The sequence below is a fragment of the Bos indicus x Bos taurus genome, chromosome 19 (genome assembly GCF_003369695.1).
Source record: "Bos indicus x Bos taurus breed Angus x Brahman F1 hybrid chromosome 19, Bos_hybrid_MaternalHap_v2.0, whole genome shotgun sequence".
Lineage (NCBI taxonomy): Eukaryota > Metazoa > Chordata > Mammalia > Artiodactyla > Bovidae > Bos > Bos indicus x Bos taurus.
In genome coordinates, this window is record NC_040094.1 from 24585453 (window position 1) to 24598202 (window position 12750).

Consider the following 12750-nt stretch of genomic DNA (forward strand, 5'->3'; position numbering starts at 1 on the left):
CATAGTAAACCTCACCTTTGAAAGTGTATACTGCAAAAAAAGAAAAAAGAAAGTGTATACTACAAGTAATAATTTAAAAATAATTTAAATTCTAAGTGAAAGAAATAATCTTTCTTTTTCTCTCCTTAGGTGGAATGAACCTTACTTGTTGAATATCTCCTGGTTACACGTTGGATTCACTTGTGAAAGAATCATTTTCCCCTGCGTGAAAGCCACTTAGTGGCTTATTAATTATAAATCCAGGGGTTGCAAAGCTTTTTGATTTTCCAGAGGAGGGACATAACCACTATATCGAATAAGCTTGATATTACAGCCAAAATGGTGCTGTCCCAGAGACAACGAGATGAACTGTAAGTTTCTCTGTTTTGTGTTTTTTTTTTTAATCCTCTCATAAAAGACAAAGTAGTAGATTAAAATACAGCTTTGAGAGATGTATTCTAAATTAATACTGTTATGAGAGTTCAAATATTGGTTTGGGCTATTTGGTCTGAATATTAGAACTGGGTCTTATTTTGCCATAGCGTTATTTACCCTTTTGACATTATCATGTGTACTTTTGAAGCAGAAAAAACAAGTAAGTTATTTGGGATAAGTTTTATTCTAAGCTTGTCTTAACTATCTTATGTTCAATAGGAAGGTAGGTGCTTCAAAGCACTTCATTTTTTTTTTTTGTCTGGAATCCATGTATTAGAAAAATGAAATCTTTTATGTTATTGTCACTGCTAATGCCTTTCCTTTTTGTCTTACTATGTTTTTCATCTTTTATCATCCAATGGCTATTGTATATGAACTTTATGAAGTGGCTAATACAGTTAATGCAAGAGCATTAGTGAAAACAGCATGAAGTTATGTGACTACTACTATTTTATATTGTCTTAAAGCATCCCATATTTTATAGCATTCTGTTTTTATAGATGAGTATTGGGGTAACATTTTAACTTCATATTCTGGGTTTTCTTAGGATTTTCCTGTGGGTTTTAAAAAACTTCATTTGGAAATAATTTCAGATTTATAGAAAAATTGTAGCATTAGTACAAAGAATACATCAGTTCAGTTCAGTCACTCAGTTGTGTCCACCTCTTTGCGACCCTGTGAATCGCAGCATACCAGGCCTCCCTGTCCATCACCAACTCCTGGAGTTCACTCAGACTCACGTCCATCGAGTCAGTGATGCCATCCGGCCATCTCATCCTCTGTCATCCCCTTCTTCTCCTGCCCCCAATCCCTCCTAGCATCAGAGTCTTTTCCAATGGGTCAACTTTTCTCATAAGGTGGCCCAAAGTACTGGAGTTTCAGCTTTAGCCTCATTCCTTCCAAAGAACATCCAGGGCTGATCTCCTTCAGAATGGACTGGTTGGATCTCCTTGCAGTCCAAGGGACTCTCAAGAGTCTTCTCCAACACCACAGTTCAAAAGCATCAGTTCTTCGGCGCTCAGCTTTCTTCACAGTCCAACTCTCACATCCATACATGACCACAGGAAAAACCATAGCCTTGACTAGACAGACCTTTGTTGGCAAAGTAATGTCTCTGCTTTTCAATATGCTATCTACGTACTTACTATATGTTTTATCCAAATTCACCTGTTGTGTTTTTTTTTTACCATTTGCTCTATCATTTGCACCCTAGCCATGTGTAGTTTTTTAAAAACCATTTGAGAGTTATTTGCATGCATGAAGGACCTTTGCCCCCAGATACTTCATTGTGCAGTTCCTAAGAATAACTATTCTTCTATAAAACAGCAACTTCAGTAAAATTTAACACTGTTACTTTTTATTTAACGTACTTCAGTTTTGTTGCTTGGGCCAATAATATCCTTCGTAGCATTTTCCCCCCTCTCTGATATACCGTGAAGTCCAGAATTGGGTTTATTTAGTTGTCATGTCTCTTTAATCTCATTTAATCTGGAACATTTCTTCAACCTTTCTTTGTCTTTTATGGCATTAATATTTTTGAGTAGTCTTTAAAATTTTTTCTTGTTGAATGAGAGATTCTTTATATTCTGTAGTGCTTTACAGTTTTCAGATGTTTCACGCATACTATTTCATATACTTCCATGATAACCCCTTTTGCCTCTCCCCACTGATGACCAACCACTGGCTTATTCTCTGTGTGAGTCTGCTTCCTTTATTTTTGTTTGTTTCATTCACTAGTTATATTTTTTCAGATTCCATATATAAGTGATATCATACAGTATTTGTCTTGACTGCGTAGTGCCCTCCAAGTCTGGCCATGTTGCTGCAAATGGCAAGGTTTCCCTTTTTTGGACTGAGTATTATTCCACTGTATATACACCACATCATCTTTACCCATTCATCTGTTGGTGGACAGGTTGCTTCCATACCTTGGCAGTTGTCAGTAATGCTACTGTGAACATTGGAGTGCATATATCTTTTTGAGGTAGTGTTTTTGGAGTGGAATTGCTGGGTCATGTGATAGTTCTAGTTTTAGTTTTTTGAGAAACCTCCATACTATTTTCCACATTGGCTGTACCAATTTACATTCCCGTCAACAGTGTTTGAGGGTTCCCTTTTCTCCATAACCTTGCCAGCATTTATTATTTGTGAGTCTTTTATTTATTTATTTTTTTTTGGTTGCATCCTGTGGCCATGTGGCATCTTAGTTCCCTGACTACGGATCGACCCATGCCCCCTGTGTCGGGAGCATGGAGTCTTAACCATTGGACCAACAGGGAAGTCTTTTTTTTTTTTTTTCAAAATAGAGTGTTTCTCATTTTATGTTTTTTTCCTCATAATTAGAGCCAGTCAATGCATTCTTGGACAGAATACTACATAAATAATATTGAATTCTTGTCAGAATATCATAGCTAGGTGCATCCTTCAATGACGATTTTAATTTTGACCCCTCAGTCTCAGTGCCTATTGTCTCCATTATATAGTTACTGTTATTTCCTCTTCAGCAGATAAGTGGGGAGACACTTTAAGATGATGCAGACATTCTTTTTCCTATTGATATTTCTCCCCTAGATTTAACATCCATTGATGATTCTTGCCTGAATGATTCTTTACTACAGTGATTGTAAAGTGATGATTTTCTAACACTGCTACTCATTCTGTACTTATTAGTCAGCACTCAGCATTTTACTGTGATCAGTGCACCTTCTTTCTCTTTCTTTTATGTATGTGTCTTTGCATTATTGGTATTAATTCACACGTTCTTAAATTTCCAGTTGTTTATCATTCATTACTATTGTACTGTTTGGGTGCTTGAATTATCATAGATTTCCCATAGGAGCCTCTTCAGTTTGCTCTTTTATGTACCCCTATCATTTTTTGTAAGCAATTCCTTACTTTCTAGGATAATAGGATGTCCCAAGCTTATTGTTTACTTTAACAATTTGTTTACCTCAACAATTTGTTTACCTTAACAAGGATTTGCCTTAACCCTAGAATCAGCCATTTCTCCAAGAAGCCCTGGTTCTTCTTAGTGAAAGTGAAAGTAATTCAGTTGTGTCCAACTCTTTGCATCCCCATGTACTATACAGTCCATGGAATTCTGCAGGCCAGAATATTGGAGTGGGTAGCCTTTTCCTTCTCCAGGGGATCTTCCCAATCCAGGGATCAAACCCAGGTCTCCTGCATTGCAGGCAGATTCTTTACCAGCTGAGTGGTATTTGAGACCAAGATATGGGCATTAAGTGTACTCATTACTAGGGATGTCTTTGCTTCAGAGCCCTTTAAGTAGACAGAACTAGGAAATACATGTATGTATTAACACATATACAGACTCCCTAGCTCATATTTGTGCTAAGGTTTCTCAGTCTTTGCACACTTGACATTTGGGGCTGAGTAATTCTTTGCAGTGGGGGCTGTCCTGTACATGCTTGGTTATTCAGCAACATCCCTAGCTTTTCCCCACTATATGCCACAACCAAAAATATTTCCAGACGTTGCTACTGTCCTCTGGGAGGACTGGAATACTTCTAAAATAGTTTCAGAATTATTATTATGTTCATACCAGTGAAAAATCTGGAAAGGGTCCAGAGTTTGAATGCAGTTCTTCCCCCATCCGTTCTACTGAAGACTGAGAGTGTATACTGATATACTGAGTGTGTAAGTTACGTAGATGCATTTTGTTTTCTCTCCCTCTTCGTGTAGTTACATCACTCATTTGAAATACAGATGGGCACATCCGTTCTGCTAATGGTTTTTCCAGTTTCTGTGTTTTACGTTGCACCTACTCCCCGTCTTTATTATGTATGTTTCCTTGTTTCTCCCTTCTTTCACAGTTAAAAGGCAGTGTACTCTATGTTCTCTTTTGCATTTTACTTTTTTTCACTTAACAGTGTCTCCTGGAACTCACTCATGTCAATTCACAGAAATCCTCTTCTTTCCCCACCCCTCCGATAGCTGGATAGTACTCCACTGTTTATACACCAGTTTTTCAACCATTCTTCTGTGTTTGAACATATAGGTAGTTTCCACTATTTTGTAATTGCGAAGAATATTGTAATGAGTGACCTTGCATATGTACTTTTATCTTATAGAGGGCATATCTGGTTTTTAATCATTCTTGTTTCTCTTTTCTTTAGATAGATTTTTTTTCTTTAGGTGGAAGATTCTTTTCCTCTAAATAACTTGTGAGAGCTGACTCCAAGTCTTGTTCATCACCCTCATAATCAGGATGAATATTTAAATTATGGCCAAGAATAGAGGTTTTAATTTGTCTAAAAATCAGTTGAGAAGGGAAGAACCTAATTTCAGGTGGCTAAGTTTTTATAGAATTTGAGATAAGAATTGACTTAAAAGTGTTCATCAAGCAAAGTAGATTTGTCCCACAGATCTAAATATACATTTAGGATATGGATTTAGTGTCCTCCAGTTTTTAGGAAGGAAATAAAATGAAGGGTTTTGCTTTTTTTCCTGTTTTTGAAAACGATCTGAACACATATTTACTATGATAGCAAGAAATAAATGTTTGTGTGCCTCTTACAAGTAAGATAAATTTTGGCACCTCGGTTGGCCTTTGTAACACTTTAGCATTTCTAAAGGTTGGCTAGCAGTTTAAACTATAAAATTATTTTAGATTTTTTTGGAATAGAAATGAAATTAATTTTTTTACAAACTTGAAACATAATTTGTGATTCAACCTAGCAAATGTGTATTGCCTGCCTTCTGTGTTCTTACTACTCTGGGGCATATAAACATGAGTAATAACATGAAACCCTTTATGTGGATGTGACAACCATCTTTTAGATAAATCAAGGGTGGGAGAAATTAAAATGATCCAATTTTACAGCTAGTAACAGAGGTAGTTTTCTGATTTTAAATTCACTATTCATTAAACAAAATTCCATTACCAAAAGAAATGTATTTCAAAATGTAAACCTAACCCCCTACTTTCTCAGTCCCACTTTTGGGAAGTGGCCACCATTACCCCTATATAATTTTTTTTTTAAGATATTTTCATATGTTACAAAAATTCCATGAACATCTTTTTTCTCCTTAGGATTTATAAGATAGAATTATACTTTACAACCTGTTTTTAATATTTTCTGTCACCCTTCCTATGAGTTTGGAAATGTTTGCTATCTGTTGCTGGTTCATCTAATAGCAACTTTTGTACTTCTTATACCTCTCTTTCTTTATCAAATTTTATGCATTGATTCTCCCCAATGGAAGATGAAGGGAGTCTGTTATTTTTATGTTGTCCTGGTTGATGATATTTGTACTGTTTGATCTGATGTTCACTCCCTAATTCTTTCGTGCAACAACTTTCCTATTGTATTTTTTTAACACTTATATTGAAGTATAGTTGATATATAAATAACTATACACATTTAATATGTACAATTTGATGAGTTTGGACCATTCTTATATTCTTATTTTGATTACTGTATTGTTGGGTTGAGTTCAGTTCAGTTGCTCAGTCGTGGCCAACTCTTTGTGACCCTGTGAACCGCAGTACGCCAGGCCTCCCTATCCATCACCAACTCCCAGAGTCCACCCAAACCCATGTCCATTGAGTCGGTGATGCCATCCAACCATCTCATCCTCTGTCGTCCCCTTCTCCTCCTGCCCTTGATCTGCCCTCGATCTTTCCCAGCATCAGAGTCTTTTCAGATGAGTCAGCTCTTCGCATCAGATGGCCAAAGTATTGGAGTTTCAGCTTCAACATCAGTCCTTCCAATGAACACCCAGGACTGATCTCCTTTAGGATGGACTGGTTGGATCTCCTTGCAGTCCAGGGGACTCTCAAGAGTCTCCTCCAACACCACAGTTCAAAAGCATCAATTCTTCTGCGCTCAGCTTTCTTTATAGTCCAACTCTCCCATCCATACATGACCACTGAAAAAACCATAGCCTTGACTAGACAGACCTTTGTTGACAAAGTAATGTCTCTGTTTTTCAATATGCTGTCTAGGTTGGTCATAACTTGCCTTTCAAGGAGTAAAGTGTCTTTTAATTTCATGGCTGCAGTCACCATCTACAGTGATTTTGGAGCCCAGAAAGATAAAGTCAGCCACTGTTTCCACTGGGTCCCCATCTATTTGCCATGAAGTGATGGGACCAGATGCCATGATCTTACTTTTCTGAATGTTGAGCTTTAAGCCAACTTTTTCACTCTCCTCTTTAACTTTCATGAAGAGTTGTTGGGTAGATTTTGTCATTATGTACCTTTTCAAGATGGACTTACAGATGGACCTCTGTGGGTCATTGCATGCCAGAGAATACTTTTTTTTGCTCTCAAAGTGAATAAGTAAAAAGTGAAGAATTTTTAGATTATACATTTTTCCCACTCAATTATAAGTATTAATTTTGCCATGTTTTAAATGGCAAAAAAAATCTCAAATTCCAAAAAAGCACAAATCACATAGGCCTCATTTGCTGATCATAATGCTATAAAAATGCAATCTGTCCATCTGAGCATTTAAAATATATACTTCTAAATAGCTGGAATAAAGAGAGCAAAATGAACCTTAGGAAGTGAAGAAATCAATAATACGGTACTCACATCAAAAACCCCTAGGATATATAGCCCACTACAGAAAATTAGATAGTCTTTAATGAATCTTTAAAAAAGAAATGAACTTGTATTTGAGATTCTAGCCAGTGCAGGGAGGCAACAAAAAGTATTAGAACTATAGGAAAGGAAGGAGACCAAGTGTATTTGTAGGTGATAGCATCTGCATAGGAGATCCAACAGAGTCAACAGTAGCTTAAAAATATGATATATTTATGTGTGTCTCTACACATAAAGATGTCTGTAAGATCTCTTGATAAGTCAAATAATCTGGTTGCTAAATAAGATGGTATAATACATTTCTGTTAAATACCCCCCCACACAGCTGTGCATTTCTTTTGTGCCTGTATCTGTGTAGATGCACAGATAAAGGCCTGAAGTGTCAAGCATGGTTACTTCTGAAGAGAAGAATGAAATTGGATAAATGTAGAATGAAGATGTGTGCCAGTATTGTTTCAGTATTTTAGAAGACAAAATATATTTATTTATTGTGTAAATAAAAAGTAAAAATTTAATATGTTTTCTTCTAAACAAAATAACTATAGATGATGATTATTCTCCGACATTATAGGTTGCAATGAAGAAGTGTTAGGTCAGCCTATTTCTTTTTGCTTTTCTGCCTAGGTACCCATAGTATCTATACACTTGTTCATGTTCCCCAAGCTAGGTTTTGTTTTGTTTTGTGTTTTTTTGGCTGTGTGGCATGAAGGATCCTAGTTCCCCTGATCATGGATTGAATTCCTATCCCCTTGCAGTGGAAGCATGGGAGTCCTAACTGCTGGACTGCTAGTAAAGTCCCTGGATGTTCTTTATGTTTTTCTCTTGGTATATTTGGTTATATTGTATTGTGTCTTTTGGATTCCTTTTATTTTTAGTTTTATGTTACCTTAGGTTTTTTTTTGAAAGTATAGAGTGTTCATCTATAATTTTCTGCTGCTTCCAGAGGTTATTTTTTCTCTCTATAGCATGCTTTCCTCTAGTTTACTTGCTTTGCTACTTTTCCTCTTCTCTTAAGAAAATTTACATGGGTCCTATGTGGCATTTTTGAGTATAGTTCTGTTTTGTGGAAAGAGTGATGAAGCTGGAATAGCTTGAAATTGAGTGTGCTGTCTTAGTACACCTTTCTACCTAATTAGTATAGTCCTTTGCTCTTGGGGCATTTTACCTCTTAGTTTTCCAGGTCCTTCTTGGGTGAGCTAAATCTTCCTCAAGTCATCTCAGGCCTTTTTCAGATAATTTTTTGTTTGTCTTCGTTGGCTAATTCTGGCTGGCACGTGTAAAGCTAATTCCCTTAACCCTTCTCTTAAATCCCCCTTTACCTGTAGACAGTGTCACTGCCCTAAGACTCCCCCGTGATTGCTTGTCTGTTGCTCTCTCCAAAGCTCCTGAAAACCACTGATCTTTTTACTCTAGTTTTGCCATTTCTGGAAAGTTGAAATCACATGATATGAGGCTTTTCAGAATTACTTTTTTTGGTATTTATTTTGAGGTTCCTTCATGTCTTTTTGTTACTATATTTTTAAGCTGTGTTTTGCTTTGGAAAAGACTTCCCTTGTGGCTCAGATGGTAAAGCGTCTGCCTACAATGCAGGAGACCAGGGTTTAATCCCTGGGTCGGGAAGATCTCCTGGAAAAGGAAATGGCAACCCACTCCAATATTCTTGCCTGGAAAATCCCATGGACAGTGGAACCTGGTAGGCTACAGTCCATGTGGTCACAAAGAGTTGGACATAACTGAGCGACTGAATGACTTCACTTTCACTTGTGCTTTAGAAAACTAAACCTCTTCAGTTATTTGAGGGATTCAAGTTTTTCCTGTGTATGTATTTTAACATTGTATATATTTAGTGTCTATTAGAAAGTGACTCTGTCCTGGCCTTTAAAAAAAGAAAGTAAACATCTGTACTTTGCTACAAACTAAAATTAGATCTGTGCATAGGAGTACACTGCTGCTGCTGCTGCTGCTAAGTTGCTTCAGTCGTGTCTGACTCTGTGCAGCCCCAGAGATGGCAGCCCACCAGGCTCCCCCGTCCCTGGGATTCTCCAGGCAAGAATAGTGGAGTGGGTTGCCATTTCCTTCTCCAATGCATGAAAGTGAAAAGTGAAAGTGAAATCGCCCAGTCGTGTCCGACTGGCAGCGACCCCATGGACTGCAGCCTACCAGGCTCCTCCGTCCATGGGATTTTCTAGGCAAGAGTACTGGAGTGGGGTGCCATTGCCTTCTCCAGTACACTGCTACCTGTGTGAATTAGAATCTCTTAATACTTGGCAACAAAGGCAAAATACATGAATTGAGTGCTGGGACTGAAATGAGACTCTAACTGTAGTTCATACCCTTTCAATTTCAAATTTTTTATGTTAAACTATATTTTCATTAACTATAAATATAAGTATATATTTAGACATACACTTCTTAATATGTTGCTTTCATCTAGCTTGTTTTGAGGTTCTGCTGGCTTTATATTTCCTTGGGGTGATAGAGTATGAGCCCTTCTGAGTCTTCAAAGGAAGATTAAAGTCATTCTCAGTTTGTGTTATATTTAATCTTTTTATTCTTTGAAAGCTTTTAATTGAAATATTTCATTCAATAGAACGCATCATATTCTGATCATTCCAAAATAACAGATAATGATGTACAGCCCATGGGGTCGCAGAGAGTCAGACACGACCTAGAGACTAAGCGCACATACTGTAGGAGGTGCTGGTATTTTCTGTTGTTAATGTTAGACTTGTCAAACAGTAATAGTAAATAAAGCATATTTCATTTGTGAAATTGAACCAAGATTATAAAATTGCTTAATGTTTCAAGATTTTGAAATGTTTCAGCATTTATTGAGTGAGATGTAGGCATCTCTAAAGGTAATAAAGATGTGGTCATCAATGTCAAAATTGTTGGTTTTCTGTCGAACTCATACAGAGCTGCAGAACTTTTATTGTGTCATGACATTTTAAGTTTCACTGAACTATTTGATTGTATTTTAGAAGATTGTATTAAAAGAGAAGTCATACTGAAAAGAGAGGAGGGCAGTGCCCCAAATACAATTAAGGAAGTTGAGAAAGTTGTATGCTGAGTGGCTCCTGTGTGTGTGTGTGAAGCTGACGGTCAGCTGAAAGGTGGGATACAGTTAGATGTTTGAGAGTACAGAAAAGAGACTAGGGACAAGTGAATGATTCATCAGGCAGCACTGGAATGACAACCATGTATTATGACTTGACCCTTACAAGTTTTTTTAGCCAGGTAATTCTAGGGATGTCTGTTGTAAATATCTGATTTTAAATGATCTTTACTTTTATGCTTTAGGGCTTATTTATGATGCTCTTTGTTTATTTAGTTGGTATCCCATCTAATCTTCCTATATGCTTCTGATAAGTAAGTCTTTTTAAAATGTCACTTAAACTGCTTTTTCTTGCCTTGCATGTCCTTCATAATGTTTCTGTCCTATCTTTCAGCCATTTCTGTCATAACTTAATCTCATTTCCAGTATTTATATCTATTATTTATGTGGATCACTTTTGGAACAATTTTAAGTAATGGTGATTATAGGTATTCTTTTCTTGTTCTTGGCATTAATGCAGATATTTCTAGTGTTTTACCGTTAACAATATTATTTATTGGTTGAAGGTTTGATGGATTTCTTTTTAAAATATTAATAAGATATCTTTTTTAATATTAATGAAGACCTTTCTGTTGTTAAAGAATGTTCTAAAATCAAGAATGTTGAAGCATTTGATCATACAGATACTGAGATCTTCATCATATTCTCATTCCCAGTTCCCCTCAGTATACCAGGTACCTGTTCTTTTACTTAATGATGAAGATAAAAGTCCACTTACCGTGATTTACCTAAATTTTATTTTCCATTACTTCACCACTGCCAGAATTAGGTCTCATTGTAACCTCTTGCTGTGCTTTACTTGTCCCAGGACTGGTAGTAGTTGAATCCTGGCCTACCCTTTTGAAATATATTCAAGTGTGATGATGAAGGATGATTATTACAATCCTTTGTCAAGGCACAGGAGGTTGGAGAGGTATAAGACCTATGGCCAAGAACTTACCTTATCAGTACTGCCCTTTCCCCAAAGTCTCAGTGGGTGCTGGTAGCATACTTAAGAAACCATGTTACCTGCCTGTCTGAGAGTTGGCTAATGTACGGCAGCAGTTTGTGGAATGACCCGCAGTAGTGTCTCTGCACGTGCACTGAACTTTATTTACATCTTCACCAGGACTGTGTAATTCATCTTGGCGTTTGTCTCAAATGGCATTGCCTGGGTCATTGTGAGGGTTGTCTTCTGTAGCAGGGCACTAAAGACGATGATGTGCTCCTGGTGGCATGAACTTGCATGCTTGATCCTGCTGGGTCTTGTCTTCCTATTATCCTGGTGGTGTGCCCTCCTTACCCGGTAGGGATCCCACATTCATAGGGCCACGGCAGCCTATTAGAGCAGTGCACATTAACCCCACTGCTTTCCTCATTCCTGAATAGGTGAGATCAGTGTGTCCTTTGTAATGGACCTGGTGAGAAGACATCTATTTGTCAGTTTCTAACTCAACCTTGTTTTTCCTCATATAAACAATAACGTTTGACTATTTATAGAATTCCTAGAACATTTTTATTCAGCCTTAGAGTACTGGAGTACAGAGTTTGAAGAAACACTGTTATTGTCATTTTGGTTTCAGAAGACCTGAATTTTGATTCTCAGCTTCACCATTTATTAGCCAAAAAAAAAAAAAAATCTATTTAAGCTCTATGAGCCTTGGTGTCTTTACCTTTGAAAAACAACATCCACTTCGGTCCCCTGTAGTGCATGCTCTGTAATTGTCTCTGCTTCAGTTTTGTTGGTAAGAAGTGCTGGGGACCCTGAAGTATTCTGCTTTTATTACGGTGTTATCCAGTCTTTTTAGAGTCGTTTTTGTTTAACTAGCAGTTCATAGCATTTTGATACTCTTATCTCTATAAGAATGTGAGGTTGTATATGGGTTGGTAGTGGTGGGATGTTTTGTATGACTGATACTACTGATACTACTGCTACAAAAATTATCTTGGGGCTATAAGAATGAAGAGCATGTAGGAAGTCAACTAAAGTGCCTAAAATACAATCCTTGCATTTTTGATAAACTTAAGAATAGTTTAGAAAAACAAAATCTCATTTGCTGTTGTAGCAGTTTCACCGGAGAGCAGCAGACTGTGTCCAGTGTAGTGCTGTTCCATATGTCAGCGTAAATTCAGAAAGTCCATCATCTCAGTTTGTTCTTTTAATTTTAGCCATTTTCTGTGATTCTACACGGCTTTATTGATTTTGGTTCTACTCAGAGTGACCTGTTGCACTTCTGTGTGAATTTTTCCTTGATTCTAGTGATTCTTATTTTTCTTCATCTCCGAAGGCTTAGTAGATTTACTTAACTCGTATATGAAGTTTCTTTGAGAGATTATTATAAACTTGTGCTTTGATGCCCTCCTGTTTTCAAGGGTATGCATCTTCCATCATTAATAAAGTGATGAAGATCAACTCTTGAGTCAACAACTGAAATTAGTAGCAAACTTCAGAAGCACCCTTTAGGCTTTTGTAAGAAGTAGCAGATTCTTCAGTCTTATTTATTCTTTCTTTATGTGATGGTGGTATGCCTTGCCTGCGTTAGAGGTTCCGTGTTCTCAGTATCAGTTTAGTTGGCTTAGATGTTGAGTGGCGAGGTGACAGGGGTGGCGGTGCTAGAGTTACTTGGCCATGGGAACCTGGTATTTGATGTGGAAATAGAATTGACTAGACTGT

The 12750-nt window shown here is 37.1% G+C and overlaps 1 protein-coding gene across 2 annotated transcripts in view; it reads left to right on the top strand.

Moving 5' to 3' along the window:
• PAFAH1B1 (platelet activating factor acetylhydrolase 1b regulatory subunit 1) overlaps nucleotides 1–12750 on the top strand; it is a 67530-nt gene that overhangs the window by 31091 nt on the left and 23689 nt on the right. For both annotated transcript variants that reach the window (XM_027519381.1, XM_027519382.1), the window contains exon 2: nucleotides 130–350. In XM_027519381.1, the coding sequence (XP_027375182.1) occupies nucleotides 319–350 (32 nt within the window). In that variant the 5' untranslated portion in view covers nucleotides 130–318. The remainder of the gene's footprint in view (nucleotides 1–129; nucleotides 351–12750) is intronic.